At 35.2% G+C, this 20,173-nt stretch overlaps 1 protein-coding gene across 4 annotated transcripts in view; it reads left to right on the top strand.

Moving 5' to 3' along the window:
- Positions 1-20,173, top strand: part of shank2b (SH3 and multiple ankyrin repeat domains 2b) — a 185,629-nt gene that overhangs the window by 27,217 nt on the left and 138,239 nt on the right. For all 4 annotated transcript variants that reach the window (XM_069181535.1, XM_069181534.1, XM_069181536.1 and 1 more), the window contains exon 2: positions 18,704-18,932. In XM_069181535.1, the coding sequence (XP_069037636.1) occupies positions 18,729-18,932 (204 nt within the window). In that variant the 5' untranslated portion in view covers positions 18,704-18,728. The remainder of the gene's footprint in view (positions 1-18,703; positions 18,933-20,173) is intronic.

Here is a 20,173-nt window from a genome sequence, read left to right as displayed (position 1 = left end):
CTGTTGCTTTTTTGACCTCTTGAGTTAATTTATTTCTATGCATCTTCTTATTTTGTCAACACTTTTTTAATTCAGTTGGAGAAGGTAGAATACTACTTTTAGAAATTCATGTCAGTCATGAATCTGTGGCTAAAAGCTACTTTTTCAGGAAGTGGACCAAAAATGTCCCTATTTTCCCATTTTTTTTCCTTGTTACAGTTTTATGTATGCATAGTATCTGTTGATTAATTTATTTTAAAAGCTGTCAAAATCATTGTATTTATACAGCTGTACTGGTTTGCACTTTTTTAAAATATAGCTACTTATAAATATTCAATGAATATGTGGACGCAATGGGTGAAACCCAGATGCATTATAACTAGGGCAGTTGTGCATAATTGAAGAGCGCATTACATTTAAATATCTTTATTAACTTTATCAATTTGTGTCCTAGTAAAAAGAAATGAATATATCTTTAACATTTAACATCTACTTGTAGTGTATTTTTATTTGAAAAAGCTAGACTTCAAAAAAGCTAGGATGTTCCTATTGTTCCTGTAATCATTGCCTCTTGGATGTGGGAAGCAGACATTATGGTGGATGGGATCTATTTTGATTAAACCAAATCGCATTAACACTGCATCTTACATGTACTGCTTCCTTCAGCACTTCCTGCCTTTTAAAATGTACAGTACACTTGAGAAGTCCCAGGCTAACTCTAATGTATCTTATTCCCTTGCATATATTCTAGGGATGTTAAATCTGAGAATAACACCAATTTGACTCTACTGTATGTATTATTTCACTGTGGGTCTCCCAAGTCTCATTGTGGAACAGATTGCCTTGCTTTGTTGTTAAACCTATCAAAATATAGAATATGTGAAAATATGCAATATGAAGTAAACAATCCAATCCATATCAATGCATTTTAGTGCTGACCTTTATTTGAAAGAGATGCATATCAAACTGGATTCTATAAGCAAAACAGACCAGACTTTGCATAATTAATTGCAAAGCATTCTACTTTATTACATATGTGTCAAATTAGATTAAAACAGTATAATGTTTTTTTCCAGTAATAGGTTATCATTCATTTAGGTGTTTTCAGCAAACTATCTTATCGGATTTGATGAAACCCAATTGAAAATTCACCTTCTGCAATATACTGTAAGTAGGAATTCCAAAGGCAAAAGAATTATTAAAGGTTATTTAAATACCCTGCAGGCAGTTGTCTAGGGCATTACATCCTCCCTCTTGCACAGGTTGTCTTTCTGGGTTTCTTATTAATAATAATATTCAATATCCCACATTAATAGAAAAGGAACTACACTGAGTACTGGGGAATGGCACACAGCAGTGCCACGTCTTGTATATACTGTATGAACTCAGGGGTTATAAACCACTAAAGCGAACTGAAACATATTCATTATGTATAATTTGTGACTTAAGGTTATTCACAGTGAACTTAATTGTCAGCAAGTACATGTTATCATCTGTTGATTTTGGTTTGAATTCGTCAGCTCAGCAGGGTTATAACAATGCGCCTGATTTTAATCTGAAAATAACCTCTGTCTAGAGTGCAAGTAGCATTCTTTAAAAACCTTTAAATGAGCTGCTATGTATATTTCTGATTTTGCCAATCAGTTTTGTTTGCCCCTCTAATAAGCAGCAGCCTTTTTTTCTTGTGTGTCAGTGCAGACATTGAGGCTTTTACACTGGGGATGTTATTCTGCTTTGCAGTTGAAGAATGCACATGTTGTGTGCAGGCACACTGCACTGAAGATACTGCATCAATGTACCTAATCTTTCTTTTTAAATGTATTTATTGAACTTTATTGAACTCCTGGAGAAGATGGACGAAATGAAAGGATAAATTAATGTATAGACCTTAGGTAGTGTGAAATCAAGCTTAGTGACTTTATTTAGTGAGTTTATTGAAAATTTAGTAGCATGAATTGGACTATGTTGCTCTCACTTGGAGTTGGACACTAGTCCAATAGGGTTAGGGTAGCCCAAGCCTGAACCCGGTTCCTGTTTTTACATATACACTTACTGGATTAAAACAACTGGGGAGAAGTACCATGCTTAATCATACAAGAGTAGTTTCTACAGCAGTGCCTCAAACCCATCACCTAGGGGCCTGGAGCTCTGACATACAATACAGTCTGCACTGCGCCCAGCACTGAATCCAAGTGTACCTGAAGAATTTTACAGTTTCTGACAGAAGGCCATTACAATAAGGGCATTATCATTATAATCACTTTCTAATGATCTTTGTTATAAGATATTTTATCAGTTCACTACACATATAAAGGATAAATATATTAATGTGTCAAGGGCCTTGTGTTATATGCGTCTTAAATTAGGAAGTGACTAGCAATACCATTCTGATTTACTGGTCAAGGTAATGTGTGTTCCTGCTGAGAGACTTGAAGGTAATGTATTGCTATATTATGAGCAATAATAAATAAGCTAAGAAATAGGAAAGAGCCAAACCGATCAATACTCATCACTTTGCTGACCCTTTCCTTCATTTTAAATTTGTCTGTCAGAGTATTTTCTCATTACTACCATGTTAATGTGAGACAGTGAAGATTCTGAAAAGCGGGGATAAAATAACCTAACCAATCTGATGTGTTGTCTGCACGTTATTTTCTAAAGGCTGGGGTGTTCAGACCCTGTATATGATTGAAGTCCTGTATTTCACTTGCTAAAGTGTACAATTCAATGAATTAAAAATGAGAGATAAAGAGCACTTTGATCATTTAGACCGTGTGTTGCATATTCTCTGGTGGTGATGTTTTAAAGACTTTTGTAGCAATACAGTGCATGTACAGCACTGACCACAACTGTTAAACTCCCTCTTAAGGAAAAAAAACACTTACTAAGGTGTGTTTCTGTGTGTTTATCCAGTGCTAAATTTGTCATAATAGCTACTGTATGCATTTGAATCTAGATTTCACTCTTAAAATGAGTACTACAGGCTCTCTAGTGCTGTGAACACAGATTCTCATTAAACCTGATGCCTTGGCTGGTTCCCCTGACCACAGCCTGTACCCCCTCTGTCCCCATTAGTCTGTTTCTTTTGGACAAAGTGGAAAGTGTATGTTTTAGCCAAGCGAACCTCAAATTAATGATTTCTCCAAAACAAGAGCTGGCAGGAGAGATGGACAAAGTACAATCAAGGAGATGGGCAAATGGAACAAATCAAAATGACAAAATACCATATTTTTATTTTGACTAAGAAAATGAAAACCTGCACCAGAACTGTTGGAATATTAAACATTTGTGAAAATGTAATTAACAACATCAGGGTCTGGATTAATTTATTACTATTTGTCATTGACTAATGCTGAAGACCAAGGAATCTCTGAAGCAGTGTTCTAAATATGTAGGACTAACAGGGCTTTTAAGAGCTTAGGAGAGAGTTTACTTTGTACTTTTAGCTATATGCTCAATGAGAAAACTAATAATTTTTCATGCGGGATTCAGCTTTGGGAAAAATGTGCAAACAGTTTCCCACACATGGCGCTTTAAATTATTGCTATTAGTGTGGAGGATGCTGTGAAACTCTCCATAGCCGAAATATTGGTATTGAGAATTAAACCGACAGATATTCTCTTATTTTGATATTTTTATTTTTTATTACTATATTTGAAAAGAGTGGATTTTCTCATCTATGTGAGCTTGACTGAATTGCACAGATATTGAGTAAAATTCCAATTTTAATATTAGTGTGTGGGGGTAGTGTGGTAAGCCTTTGCATTTACCATACCGGGGTTCAACAGGTTGTGGGTTCAAGACCCTGTTGCAGACCCTGCTGTTGAGTGAGGTACTCCAGTCAAGTGGAGGCCAGCATTTGCTCGCTGGTGGGGCGGAGACTGGCACCCAGAAAGGTGCTCTATAGTCGGGAGCTGGAACTATGGAACCTCGTTCGAGATCCTGTGGCTCTGACGCGGATGTTACCATTAAACATCTTTTAGTGTGGACAGAAAGACGTTAAACCTGTTTGCCATGTTAAAACGCCGCTCGGGTTATGAAAACAGCGCTCCAGACGCTATCATTCAAAAGAAACCAAATTTTCTAAATAATGTAAAATGTCAGGTTTTGAAATTATATTGTACATAATGGAAATAATTGAAACGGGGAATTATGCTGTTAAAGCAACAGCCCATTCATGTGAAGATGTGTGTAATAGCAGCTACCACACAAGCACTGGCAATCCAGATTCATTGTTAACATTCACATTCATTGTTAATCCTAGGAGCACTTAAAGAGCACATGAAAGCACTTCAGACAGTGGGGCTTCCCACTAAGAAGATGTTTTTATACCTTGTTGGGTATATTTTTTTGACTGGATATTCTCATTCTTGCAGAGAATGATGGGGTTAAATAGCATGGAATATGGAATGGTATTTCTGTGGGTTTTTTTTTGTTAACACAGGCTTCAATGACATAGTTGATAGAATTCCCTGATTTAAAACAAAACATTTTAGAGGAAGCTGTGAAGAATTCCCAAATCTATTAATTTTTACCTGCCATATACTGGTAGGTTAACAACAATAGATTATTTAATAAAATAACATAAGGTCGGTGCGACATTAAAACTACAGTACTGTATATGCATTGGAAGATATGGCCATCAGATTAAAAATTATTGGTATTTGATTGTACTCACAATTTCTTCTTCCTAATACAGCATATTTCAGATTGTAACAGAGAGTCAAATATTTGCTAAATGTTGCCCAGTATAGTATTTAATTTTAATACACTCTTTTGAAATAAATGATTATGTTGCTTATAGTATTTTTTAATGACTGAGTGTCAGACAGTTCTTACCAGATGTATCCAGTTGTGTGAGTTTGTCTTGATCTGTTCTGTTTTCTTCTCTTTTTCCTTTTCATTATTAAAATTTAAACTGTGTCTTTCAAGTGATAAGATATTTCCTTTAAAAGGTATGATCATGGAGAAGGTTGTGATGAGCACAATCCTAATTGCATGTCAAACAGGAAATAAGATGATAGATTGTTTGGAATATTTTAGAGGACTAATAGATGATGGGTTTTCATTAGGGACTAATAAATGGAAAGAGTAATGTGCAGTACCATATTATTCCTTAAGATTCTTTGTTAAAGAAATCAGAATGTTTGAAAAATGCCTCTTATAGTAAAACCTCATCACACTCACTGCCCTGTTTACGTTGCTTCCAGTTTTTGCTTGGTAATTATGTGTTCCAGCTTCGTACCATCTCTTCAAACAAACAGTCAATCAACAGGCTGATTAATTGAAGAGATTTTGTCTTTTCACAATCCCATCTCTTGGGAAGGAGTGAGATTTTTGATTAGACCCGTTGGCTGTTCAGAACATAAAACAAATTTATTGTGGCAGCTCGGGTCTTTACCAATCAGTGTTATCAATCAGTGAGTTTTTCGTGTTTTAGAATTGAGAATCAAAAGAGATCCTGGGACAACCATAATTGTTTTTCAAAAACAGTTAAGACCCCTTTACCTTCATTACACTTAATTTACTGTTCACATGTGAATACTATCCTCGTCATTCACAATTATAAAAATGATTTATTACATCTGCTACTGTAGATTAAGAATATTCTTAAAGTCGAGCTCTTGTTAGATAGTTGTGATTATGGCTGAAAATATAATGTATTTACAACATGGAACATGAGTACAGTATATAATTCAGTCATAAACACTGACTCTAGCTTAGATGCATTGAACCCAAATACCAACACTTGTTTAATGTAATGTACTGATACACAATGACCACTAATGTGCTCAGTCTGGAAATAGTACCTGTAAGGAATCAAAAGTTCACCCATCATTAGGCATCTAGTGCTTGTTGGCCACTTTTTGCTCAAAGAAGGCCTCTTTTGCCAGGAGTTTCACCAGTTCTATTCTCACTCAAAGCTGACAGAAATGTGAGCCTCACTTTGTATTAAGAAAGTTCTTTACATGTTAAGTTAATAACTGCTGATGATGGCAATCTGCAGAAAGAGAGCAACTGCTGCATATTCTTCAATCTTACACCATTTTGATTACACTTTCCTCTTTAAAGGGGAAGAGTAAATTAAATATTGAAGCGAATACCACATTGTTTGGTTGTTTCTTTTCCATGTGTGTGAATCTTTGAATATGTAACTGCATATAATCACACAGACACATGCATAGTTTTTGAGAACTAGAGCTGCCAGCAGTGATAAATGATGATATGCTTTTACAGTCTCCAGCATTTTGGAGTGAGTTGCTTATAAAGCAGATTCTATTAAACAGCTTAGTGTCTCCTGTTTTGACACATGATTGATAGATTTAAGTATAGCCCAAATCTTATTATAATACATGAAGTAGAGTACTTCTACTTGACAAAATGCTCTAGTGGTTTAGTCACAAATAAAAACATAACACCTCAGGTTCCAGTGTAGTGTTATTAAATTATGAAATTAATCCTTAAATCATTTATTTTAGTACAGATTAAATTTTTTAAACTAATATGCCTGTTACCTCTGACAGTGTCATTTGATGTGGTTTCCTTTGTGTAACAAACAGAAAACAAACCATTTATAGCTAATACTTAGCCAAGACAGTAGTGAAACATTATTAAATAGTCAGCTTAAAGGTAAGTGATGCATGTTTAAATTACTGAAACTTTTTTTAGACAACATATAGAGCTAATAAACATGATAATAACCTCTGGTTCCTTTCAGAAGATTAAGGGTAACTACAATGACCCCAATTTTCAAAGGTTGGTAAAAGCTTTACTAATGGATGAAAATGGTCTTGAGAATAAAATGTACAGTAGTTTTGCAAATAAAACATTTGCCTGTTCTTTTTTACATGTACTATAAATTGTAATTTGTAGACTTTCACATTAGTTTGTCTTCAAACTGTCCAAACTCATCAGCAAAGTCCTAAACAACTTTAGAAATCTAGGCCTTTTGTGACTATGGATACTGCATCACACTCCAGGGTATACATTGAAAGATAAGGGTGACTCACAAATAATGATTTCACTAAATAAAATACATATTTACTGTAATTCATCCCTAATATTTTCCTTAAGTAAATATGTGTCCACATCAGTGACCATTTGTATTACATGACCAAGAGCTTGAATTATACACAGCCACAGGCCCTTCTGTGAAATCTGAGATTCGAACTCATATCCTATTAGAAAAATGACAAATGGGTGTGTCTGTCTTGCATGAAGGAGTTTGGCTACTTAGGTTCATTTTAATGTCTTGTGTATCTTTCATTTGTACTCTTTCTCTCTAAAGATAGATTTCTGTTTGCCCTTAAATCTAATGTGCAGATCAAAGGCATTGCTACAAGCCCGTTAAAAATGACATTGGCCGATTCTAAGCCGTGCATCTGAAACAGTGACAGACTGAAAGGTGTCTGGTTCTAACACTCTTGTCATTATTGTGGGAATTTGTTTTCTTGAAGGATTGTCAGTCCAGCCAACCATTATGACCCTGGAGAGGGTCAAGAGCCTATCCAAAAAACACAGAGAGCAAGGTATCGAGACCACATGCCTGCTTTGGCAATGGACAGGACTGTAGTCCATGGTCAGTTTTGTATCTGTTTGTTTTTGTATTGATTTAGCTACAGAATGTACTGGGTCATTAACCATACTGTAGCGTATATCCTTGGGGAGTAACTTATCAGTGTTAAGACTGAGTGAAAGAAAACAGTATGAAAAGAATGTGGATTTTCTTATCAGCTATTATTTGTATTATATAGTTTGTATGAGAAGCTGGACAAATCCAAAGGGATTGAAAAAAGTGATTTAAAGATTAAGAAGGTTTAAAGATTAATAACCTTTTCTAAATTGGTATTTAAGTAAAAGCCGTTATAATGTTCCCACGGATGCATTACTATTGTGTTGCTAGGTACTCTCTAGGAAAGAAATAAAAAAGAAAATATGACCTCTGAGTCCTTTAACCTTATTATGTGCTGTAGAGACTAAGAATTGGAGACCTGACCAGAAAATCTACTTTCACATCCCCTGCTGGATTCTGACTTAATGTTGAAGTCAGAGGTTTTCCCCGAGTGTGCAATTGTTATCTCAAACATTAAAAGGTGAACAAGTGTCTTTATCTTTACATAAACTCTTTAATCTTTCTTCTAACTTTCTGGGATGTGGGCATGGCATCAAGGATATACTGTAGATCTGAAAACAGAAGTGTTTTTAATACATTAAAATATTTTTTGAATTAATGTAATTGGATTTTATTGGTAGTGCCTGTTGTTTTGATCACCTTTTTGATTTTATTGTATTCACATGCGTGGGTATTTTGAACTAGACTGTTGATTGCAGATGATTATTAATTGGTTCGATTTACAGTACAATGTTAGACTTTTAGCACATTTGTACTTTTTTAAATGTATAAATGTTAATTACCTTTAGAAAGTATTGAATACCCATCTGATGCACATTCATCTTGCTGATTGGATAACATATGAAGCAGACTGAAATGTGAATTATGAATTCTTTCCTCATTGTTTTACTAATATCATTAAGCACTTTGGACAGAATGCATCATAATACATAGATCACAAATCGGGTAAAGTACATATCAGACTTTAAAAAAACATTGACATTGTCAATAGCTAAGTGTAAATGATTTGTTTTAATAAATAAGAATTTAAATAGATCTTTTTCATTTTAATAGCGTTCTTACTCATTGTTGGGAGCTGTTTGTAGTACTTTAAATCTAGGTATCTCAGTTTATGTTTTTATTTTTTCTTTCTAAGTGCTTGAAAAAAAACCCAAGAACTTGATTAATCCTCCCCGCCATTGCTTTCTTAATGTGTACTTTTTGTTTACAATGCCAGTTTCCGCCCTAAACATATTTTGCTTTTGCTGTTAGATCTTGTTAGTTCTTGAGCACTGAGAAGAGAATGCTTTGTCTTCTTGCCTCAAGCACTGTACGATCCAGTGCATTTAGGCTTTAACCACGGGTTTCTGTGCTCAGGTGCAATATATAGTATTTGTATCTGATGTGTGAAATGAGAGCCTTTAAAGTGAGATGTGTAACTGAAATAATATCGAAGAGCAGAACGTATGACTCTTGCTCCATCCTCATTGCCCCAGTGTGCCCTCTCTTCCCCTGATAATGCCCTCGAATCCCTGTTCTTCCTTTTCTTTCACATCTTCAAGCCGAGCCACCAATTAGCCGTGGTGCCTTCATGCTTTTAGTTCCAGTCCAGTAGGAAAATCTGAAAGGCCAACACTCTCATTAGGAAAAGAAATCCCCCTTATCTCCTTCCTTTTTGTCAATGCATTTTTTCATTATTTGCATGCCTTAGTACAGAAAGAAGATACTAACATATGAATTATAAGATGGTAATTTCAGTTTTTATTTTGCAATCTTTTAGACCCATGATTCTAATCTGCCTGGTATCTCCAAGAACTGGTTTTTGGCATACAGTTAACATACAAATAGTGTATTCAGTTTAGTATGAATAAAACAATGTGCTGCATACCATAAAGCAGTTCTGATATTAAAGACCTAAGTCATTCGATGTGAACACATTTATGAAGTGTTTTGATTTTTTTATCAGTTCACTTAAGTGGAATTTTACTTAGTTTCTTCTGTTACTTGTTTGTAAAACTCACCTAAAAGCATTTGTAAAGGATTATTGCTAAACGCAAAAAATGTCTCCACTAGTAATTGAAATGTTCTCATTTTTAAAGGCTAAAACAGCATTTTTTACATTTAAACATTCATAACATTAAAATTCGAAATGAATCTCTTCAGAAAAAACACCTATGTGCCAGAAAACTACTTTATTTATCCACTTAGATAGTCATGATAGATTAAATAAACCGAAAACACTGGGTTTTTATTCAATATGGTTTTAATGATTCATTGACTTGGCCTAGGTTTGAGTGGGTGCTTGTCCGTGTCTGTATGTCTTTCCTGCTATGGACTGGAGTCCCATCCGGGGTGTGCCTTACCTTGCATGCTTGCATTGGCTCTGGCTGCTCCACAACCATTAATTGGAAGAAGCAGTTAGAAAATGGATGGGATGTATTGGTAGCAACAAATCCAATTTAACCTTTCTTCCTGTTCTACAGTATATGCAGTTTAAAATATATCAAATGAAAGAATCCTCACTGTTTTCTTTCTAAAATGACAGTCAACAGATGCCCTGTGTAATTAGTTAAATAGCCAGTTGTTTGCTTAAAATAAAATCATAAGACCCTGATAAACTCTTTATTAAATTAAGGTGTGTAATATGTTACTAAACTTTAATGCTTCGCCATGTTAATGTTTTCTTTAACAATAGGGTGATGTGACGTTTTCACTTGACAAAATGCATTATTTTTGGGAATTCAAATGGCAATAGATTTATTGTTTTAACAATCATGGTAACAGTCTCAGCTGCCCTTTGAATAATTTATTTCATAGTAGAAATGTGAATCATCTCGGGTTAACTCTGAACGTGATTTTTATGTTATTACCTGGTTAGTTTGTTCCAACAGTGGAAAAACTCTGTTCCTTTTTTGGTTCTTTACTGTCAGATGTTTGCTGTACCTTGGGCATACTGCTGGTATGTGGAATACCTTGTAGCCAGCATGTAAAGAACAAAATCACCCAACCATAATAAGGGAAACTGAAAGACTGAGGAAATCATTCACTCGTTCTCTATTTGACACTGGTTCCAGAGCCATTAATTAGTAACAGTAACCTACTGATAATACCAAGAAACAGGAATCCTGATCTTTAACCCTTATATCAAAGACTTCTTCATCAACTTGTTTTACACATTATTTGCTCTGCCTCATTGTTGCACTGTACCTGAGTGTTTTCATGTTGTTGTGTTATTTGTGTTTTGGCACTGTGACCTGAATTCAACCTTGTGTGGTAAAGAATGGTAGAATTTATTAAGCCCTTGCTTGCTGTGATTCATAGAAAACCTGGTTCCACCCAGAGCAGAATATTCCGGCTATCCATTTCCAGGTGACATCTGGGTCAGTGTCTTTTGCAGCAATTTGTCTGCTTGCAATTGGTTAGTGATGTTCAGAGATATAAGGGATCCTTTGGCTTCTGATGTGGTGAAATTTGTGTTTTTGGCATCCGAAAGATGTTTTTTATGCCATAAACCTGGCCTTCTTGTTTGCAAAAAACTATTGTTTTAAAATGTACAGTAGGTAAAATCAGTTATACTATATACTGTACTGTACTTCTAGTCTCATCAGTTCTTTTGGGTCTTCACTTGCCAATCATTTTGTGACATCTGCTCAATGCAGTTTTGACAGAATTATTGATAAGTGCTTCTTCAGGCTGGTATATATCTGTAATGTTGTATGGAGACCAATAAACATACAATGTAAAAGTGAATTGCAGCACTAAATTCTCAATGATGATTAGAGATATTTTCCTAAATTTAAATTTCTGGGTTAAAAAGTGTTAAAGATGCAACAACAGCTATAGGGAGATAAATAACTAAAAGGTCAAAATCATCCATTAACTAATATAACTATTACCTACACTCCAGCCCAACAAAGTCAAATTTTCACACTGATCCAATAAAGACTAAAAAGGTCAAGAATTAGGACGTGTTTCCGAAATGTGGTCACTGTACATTTTACTGAAAAACAGTTTGTTTACTGAAAAACGTACTGGGTGTGTCTTTGTTGGAAAAAGCTTTTGAAAGACTTTTGAAAGGTTTGGATTCTCTTAGGCAAAAAAAAGCAACTGTAACCTTTTTATTTACTGAAATATGTTTTATGAAACATCCTTTATAGGCAGTGTCATTTTCATGGAAATCACAGAATTGAAACTCCAAATAAAAATATTAAAAGGTCAAATTCACTCCTCACGCAGCATATGGAACAATTACTGTCTATATTATCATTTCTGTTAAAAATACTATAAATACATAATAGAAGTGATAAATGTTTAGCACTAATGATAGCTGAGCTGCAGGTAAAACAGGGACTACAGTATAACATTATAATGTACAGTATAAATGTATAAAGTATAACTGTATGTATGTAAATGTTGTGTTCCAGTAAAAGTTAATGAGAACTTCAAAGTTTATATAGATTATGAGAAGCATTATCAGGTAGTAGCGCACTGTTTCATGTAGCTGTGAACTCTGTCCGGAACAGCAGATCAGAAAATTGCTGGTTATTAGCAGACTAATAACTGTAATTCATGTGTCTTTTCAGTGTGAAATAAAGTGAAGCCCGTTTTTATTCCACCTGCCTTGATCCTGTAATGAAGGTGGTAATTCAGTCTGCTCTGGCGTTTTAGAGCAAGCTGTTGTTCCACAGCTCCCCATTGCTAGCATGGCTGTTCCTCTGCAGGCAGGTTTAAGTTCTAGTTTGTGGAAAATGGTAAACTAGAACTGTGGGGTTTCGTAATGAGGTTTTTAATGCTTTCTGACATCTTGAAATTTAAAATGTAGAGAAAGCCTAGTAAAAGCATGTGGTAAAAGCAGACATTTACATTAGTCCTAAAATCAAATTAAACTGAAGTGCACTGTTCGTCTTATGAACCATTTCCTTCAAGCCCATCTCTTCATCCATTTATATTTATATTATACTGGGAATCCCCAGTGACTTGCTTTCATAAATTGGGGCATGAAATTTGTTTGAGTGCTTACTGAGAATTATAAGATTTTCATTATTGTGTTACCACAACACATACTGTAGATTTATAATGTGGCATCTATTCCAGTTTTATCTGTACATTATGATGGCCAGCAGTTTTTATAACAGGCTTATTGTACGATGTATGTCAGGTTTTTTTAATCTAAGTGAAAGATGTAACCTATTAAATAGAACATGATGGTTTACATCATCTGCCAATACAATGGCAAATAAATGTTACAGCTGAAATAATTGGCAGACTTAAAATAAGCATCTTTAAGTTCTTTTAACAAATGTTTATTACTGAAAGTCAGAAATGGTGAAATCTGAAAATAGACGTTTTTACCCTTATCATATTTAACTGTGTGTGGGATGCAATTACAAATGAAAATGAATGCATGTCAACGGGAAGCTTTGTATGTAGCCAGATGTTTTATACTTTCCTTATTGAAATAGTTTGTCATGTTCTCATTTCCAAATCCCATTCCTAAACATGCATTAAGAGCAAAAATAATTAAATCTGTTAAGCTTTAGTTTTTCCAAAGGGAGAAATCACTGGATTTGGAAAGTGGAATGGATTAAAGTTTGAAAGGAGGAAACAACACCAACCGATTCGTGAAAATGAGAAAATCATGGACACACAAATTTGGAATATTTAAGAATGAATGAAATGTCTAAGCAGCTTTTCTGAATTGGTTAATTACCCAACAGACAATATGGCAGTTGAAGATTTGTCAGATAACATCAGCATTCTTGGCTTCCTCAGTCAGTACTATAATGTATTATTCAGGCACTGGGAATTGGAACTGGAAATGAGGTGGGGAGAATTCTTTCATTAAAATAATTTAAATCCTTCCCTTGCTTTTTCATGGTGTCAGAGGAGATCTAAAATTCCTATGATATGATAATACGAAGGTTGTTCTTAAAAAGAGTTGGAGAATTCTTGATGCGAACATACTTCCTCTATGAATGGAAACATAGCTGCTGATTCAGTAGGTTAATACAAACGTTATTAGACTGTGTGAAGAAAAGACTACAGCTACAGTGAGCGCACATGATTTTACAGCAGCAGAACAGGGAATTTATGGAAGACTCACTTAGGTAGAAAAAATAGTGTCCTGTTAAAAGGCAGTACCATCCATTATTTACAGTACATTAACATCTAGTAAAATGGACTCTTTAAATTATGTCTCGTAAAACACTGTTGGTGAAAATGCCTGTTAAACTTTTCTTGCAATTTTAGTTAAGAAACTATTATCTTAACTAAAATAGTCATCTTCTGCCTGTACTAAGGTCCAGTCCAGGATGTACCCTGCCCTGCGCCCATTGCTTGCTGGGATAGGCTCTGGCTCACTCCATGACCATGAATAGGATGAAGGGACTAGAAAGTGGATGGATGGAATTTCTGTCTGCACATTAAGTGCCTTCAAAGACGAAATATCTACTTAATCTTTTAGACTTGATGTGTGCTGCAATATTTAAAGGCAGAGTTTTGTTTGCCTTTATTATGAAGATGTGACCTAAGACTGTTCACAATTTAAAAATGAACTCTTCTAATTGCAAGCTACAGACTCTTCCTGGTCAAAGTGTATTGTTGGACAGTTTTCTCTGCCTTTTCAATGGAATCCTTGTCATCGGGTATTGGGCTTATAATTTGCCGATGACTGTGAGCTTGAGATTTTCAATTAAATCAAGGCTGTATCCCTTGACCATTTCACATGTATTTTACAGCAATTAAATTTTAGACATCTGATAAATTGTGACCTTTATAAAAAATACATACTGTAAGGTAAATAAGGTAAATTATTGAAATAAAAAGCATAGACATTCACCTTAATTTACTGACCAAAGGTTCAGACTTGTGTGGCAGAATCATAACTCATAGTTGAACATATAATTCAGATTCTGTTATTATTCTACTATCTGCATATTTCTTGTATTTGACAGATAAAAAAACTGTTCAGTTTAACACATTAAATTCAAGATTGGACTGAGGCATTTCACAAATATCAGATTCATCTGTGCCTTTTCTTTCTGAAACTTTCTAAACATACAGTTATAACAATACTTACCATTTTCTCATTGAGCTATGGCGTGCAGTTTTGAATCTGATAAAATGGAAAGAAGCGGTGTTTGTTTTATTGATGTAGTTAGATGATTTCATACTGTATATCAGTTAATCTCAATTAGGCTGAAGTACACTACATGTTTCTTGAACATACTGTCAGTCTTACGAGGCTTCTCTGCTCTCCAGTTGATGTGTTAACTTATGCTTAGAGAGCGATTTGGATGGCAGGGAATCAGGGAGCTCTTGACTTTTACATCTTGTACAAGGACAGTTGCTGAAAAGCTGTGAGGCTATCTCCACTTTTTAGGGTAATTATGCTCTAGTGCTTTCTACAGAATTGTCTTCTCCCATTGTGTTACATCCACACGCACATCCTGCAGCAACTCTTCTGGAGGTATTACTTTGCTAGAAGCATTCTGTTTAGAAAACAAAGGAAGGGTAAATATTGTACAGCAGGCATCTCTAATCCTGGCCCGAATCCAATACAATTGAATAGATTACCCTACATCCAGTTTTAAAGACTGGCAACACGTTATTGAGCAATTAAGCAAAAAACTATACTCAAGTAAGGGAGATCTGGTCTTTAGGATCTGACAATTTTTGTTTCTAATGATCTGCTTAATTTAGCAAATCACCTGCAATTGATCACAATTAAATTGTTGCCAGATGATTTGATGGTTATGTGTAAAACTTGCTGGACTGGGACACTCCAAGAGCACGGTTGAAGATCCCTGAACAGTATTATATGGTTTTGGATTAGATACTACTGCGCTGTTACATCTGCCCCACCAAATTGTTTATGTGTGTAATCAGTGGTTAGGTCTCTGTACAGGAAACGGAAACAAATGGGCATTTATGCTGAAAAGCCGAACTAAAGTAACTTAAAATTAATTTGTTGGTTTAAAAGCATCTTGTACAAGCTGCCCAAAATTGTTAATGTTACTCTGTTTACTTGTGTCTAAATGTTTGTCTTTTACTCTAGAGATTTCCACGGTACAAATCCACGCTATTATATGGTGCCTTTTTTCCCCAAAGTATGCCAAAAGCCTTTATATACTGTATACAGTATGAGGGGACGCACTTCAGGCAGCACTGTGCAGTATCCATCAGGGGTGATTTCAGGTGAAACTTTGTCAGTTTTAAGCTAATACAAAAGACACTTTTGATGCTAAATTTTCTTATAAAATCGCTTACATGAGATAACATACAGTAAATATTGATGCATGCTTTTATTTTAATGAGATTATTTAATGCCTGTTTACTGGGGTATCTTCTAAGGAGCTACTGTACAACAAATAGGCTTCAGTGCTGTACCTCCAGACTTCATTAGTCTGAGTTCATCAACACGTTAATTCATAGAATAAACGTACATCATTAGAGTAAAATGTTTCCTCCATAGTCCGTAGTTCCATAGTCTTCTTGAATAAAACTGCAATCGTTTGTTCAAAATCAAATTTATTAAGAATATTCTTACTCATTAATGAGTTTATCATTTAAATGTGTTTAAAAAAAGTTGCATTTGATCAGGATAGTAATTTTCACATCAGGGTTTTAAGAGTCTCATTAAAATATAACACAGAGAGTGAGATTTATGAATGACTGCTTTATTTAAAAAATAGTTCAGAAATCCCTGCTGCTTCTGTCATTCTGTGATTGTACACGCTACTTGCTGACTCATTTACAATCTCTGCCAGCAAGCTGTGAACCTGGGAGAAAATCTAGAATTTGAATGGTTTTGACAGTAGGGACGTTGACAACTGAAATGTTAAATACTGATATAGTACACAGGGCTCTACCTAAATTCCTGGATAAATCTGAACGTGTCACAGCTCAGTTGCAGCAAAGTAAGAAAAATCTCAGAAAAGGCATTAAGTCTTTAACAATTGCAGTAATTTATCAAATCCAAGCGTATTGTTTTTTTTTAAATAACAAAGTATAAAAAGTAATGTGCTGACATTATAAAAACACTGTGGCATAATTTGGCATAACCTGTTGGGTCTTACAATAAGAAAGCATTTCAACAATATAAATGCAAATCTTGGGGAAGTAAATGAGCTTTTCTTCAGATTACCAGAAAACCTAGACTATTTTCAAAAAAGGCACATTTTAGAGTTCTCAGTGACAGATTGAACAACAGCTGACTGGTGTTTTGACATTAGCTCCTGCTTCCTGTCAGGTTTTATGTCAATCTGTACTGTATATGTGAATCTGTATATGAAGTGCACATCAACACCTGGCTTGAGTGTACGATCAAACATGATATTCCAGCAAACACAAAGTAAGATGTAGCTTTATGAACTGAAGTAAATTAGTTTTCTGGACAATATTTTTGTTCAAAAAGTCTATTTTTCTGATTCTGGTCCTGATCCTGTGGAACTCCTATCCTAAAACAGTGAATGGGATCTGTAACTGGCATTCACTCTGTAATCTGAATTTCTGAGATTTACAGCTTCCCTCCCTCAATTACAGTGTGTTAGGTGAAATGACTGGACCTCTGGAAAAATGAAAAACTAGCTCATTGTTCGAGTATCTGTTTATTTTCAACAGATCAAATGTTAATACTGAAGCTGTTTAATTAAAATGTACTTCCTTATATCTTTTTAGATAGATAGATACTTTATTGATCCCGTGAGGGAAATTGCAGAGCAAGCTGAGAAGAGATTGTCCAAAGTTCTATAAAATGAAATTGCTGGGACAACACACTTGCCAATATTCCACTTGCAATATTTTTAAAAATCAAGGATTGAGTGCAAAACCAGAAATAAGGTACAAAAGTCTAGAGAATCAAGCAGTTGAATTAAAGGCATCAATTAGTACCAGTTGTTTACAGCTCCATTGGAGAGAAAACCAGCATAATACCACTGTGCCAAATAAACAAATTAAAATAATGTGCAGGATTTCAGATCTGGAGTGATGCAGTGTTCTGTTTCCTGTACCCCTTGTTTTTTCTAACAGTAGCCATGATTTTGGGGGTGCAGCATTGATTGTAACACTATCACAGATTAATCCCTGGATAAACCAATAGTCGGGAGATTGTGTTGAGAACTGTTGAGATTGTGTTGGAATCGGATAGTGAATGCCATCTTGCAACACAGTCTAGAGCACTACTACTAGAATATATTTCTACAGTTTCCACAGTGTTACAAATTAAACAGGGCCCTTCTGGTATAGTAAATTTATTGGGCTTTTTGGTGGGGGAGAGCTTTTTTGCTTCACTTTTTCAATGACAATTATTTATTTTATGCCTGTTATTATAAAAATGTCCTTGATGTGTTCACTGTGATTCTGTCTTATTTTCACGTTTTAAGTGCAAAGGCTTTTTAACGCATTTTAAACAAGACTAAAGTGGTGCATTATAAGTTGTCCGCGTCTCTTTGAAAATGTAATTTTAAAACAAAAAAAATGGAACTCCATTAGTTCCACTGAAATGAAACATGTAGCTCACTTTTTCTATTCAGTCTTCTGTTTCTTCTGTAAGATAGTACAGGCTAATACATTTCAGTCATTAAAGTAATGAAAACAGTTAATAAGAATGAAACATCCAATAAATCGACTAACAAAAATGTAATGGATGGATTACATTTGAAGATAAGGATTAGGCTGACTTATTTTGAGAGTGAGCAACATTGCTGTTTGGAAATTCAAGGAGGCAAGATGCAGGTGTGTGCTCAGAAAGACATGATAACCTCTTGACATCATATTAGCTTTTGAGTCAGGTCTATTTCTGTTGTTTTCATTGCTTTTGTGAGTTTAATTTGCTCTTAAATTACTTGCAGCTTGCCTCCACCTTGCCTTGGATGATAAATTACAGACCTAATCCGACATTATGTGAAACGTGTTCACTGAGGAATATGACTTGACAGCCAGGTATGTGCTGTCTGTAATAAGGGTCTGTCGCCTTCAATAGATTTGACAGGTAAAAACTTAATAGTACCGAAGAAGCTGTAACAATAGAAATAATGTGTTTAAGCTTCAGTGGTGTGAAAAAAGTTTTTTTTCTTGTCTTTAATGACTGTATGTTGTATTTTCCCTTCACAGCTTAATTTGGCCAGATATACAGAATATGCCCCGAAGCCCAACATCTAGTGAAGATGAGATGGCACAAAGTTTTTCCGACTATTCTATGGAATCAGAATCTGATAGCTCAAAAGAGGAAACCATCTATGACACCATAAGAGCCACAGCCGAGAAGCCAACCAGCAGAATGGAAGACATCCAGAACAACACACTTGTCATCCGCATTGCCATTCCTGATCTTCAACAGACGGTGGGTGTATGATGGGGAGGAGCAGACAGTGGATCATCCAGACAATACTCTAGCAATCCTGTCAGCTGAATAACTAGACTTCTGCTTATTTGTTGCATGCCATGCAGCTCTAAACAAGTACTGACTGCCTGGACTTTGCTTTTGTCTATCCTAGCAAAAAACTCATTCCATAGTAGTAACAGACAGCTGCGATGGAGGGGGACGTGCAGTGGATGGTTTAAAGAGCTCTTTAGAAACCTAGATTCGTTCTCCTTCAATAAAAGGTCAGCTAAATTTAAGAAAAAGGAACCGAGTTGCTGTGTTCATTTTTATAGTGACAGTTCTCCAGCTTGCATTTGTATCTTGTGGGGACAGCTTTTATTTAGGTCATTCTCTACCTCTCTTGTTGTACAGCAGTTAGTTAAGTAGCTTCTCCATAAGGAAAGACTTAATAAGTGAAATTGAACTCATTTCAGTAAGGAAGACAGTAGTAGTGTTAGGGAAAGCATGTTGTTAAATTGTAACTTTTTTCCTTAAACTCTTACAGATAATCCTACACATAATAAAATGCAGTACAGAGAGTTGGGAGGAAGAAAGCCTGTATATATTGCTATATACTCTAATGATCTATTACTCAAATGATCCGTCATCAATACAAGCACCAAATGCTGGCTCTTGTTGACTATTACAACAGCAATTAATCCTAACTAGTCCAAACACGACAGTCCTAATTAATTATGTATGTGTGCATCAATAGTATGCATTGTGTCTAAATTAACAAGGACAGAAACAGGTTTTCATTCATTGCATTTTGCAAAAATGTCATTCCATCTATTGGCTTTAAACTCTGGGTTTGTCTCTGAGCCACCTTGGGGGTTCCTGAGACAAATCTTTGACTGAGTAATGAGTTGAGTGGCGGGTGACTGTATCTGTCCTGTGCCAAGTGTTAAAAAACAGACAGGAATTATTTACTGGCATTTAAATTGAGTTTTTATAAACCCAGATTGATGTGGAGAACACAAACGAAAATGTTTTGCATTTTTATACTTGCCAAAAGTCAGTAAAAACAGGTAATTTAACTGTATGTGTTAATATTTATTATATATTCAGACATTGGGTCTGGAACTGTCAAACTCTATTAGTATATCCAGTGGAATTGAAGGAAGGCTGTCATCAGCTGTTACCAGTTGATTGTTTGAAAGGAGTCACATAACCATGCAACCACAACTTTTATAATTACTCCCTGCCAGGGGATTTCCAGT

The sequence above is a fragment of the Lepisosteus oculatus genome, chromosome 21, assembly GCF_040954835.1.
Source record: "Lepisosteus oculatus isolate fLepOcu1 chromosome 21, fLepOcu1.hap2, whole genome shotgun sequence".
Lineage (NCBI taxonomy): Eukaryota > Metazoa > Chordata > Actinopteri > Semionotiformes > Lepisosteidae > Lepisosteus > Lepisosteus oculatus.
This window is presented reverse-complemented; position numbering and strand designations above follow the sequence as displayed.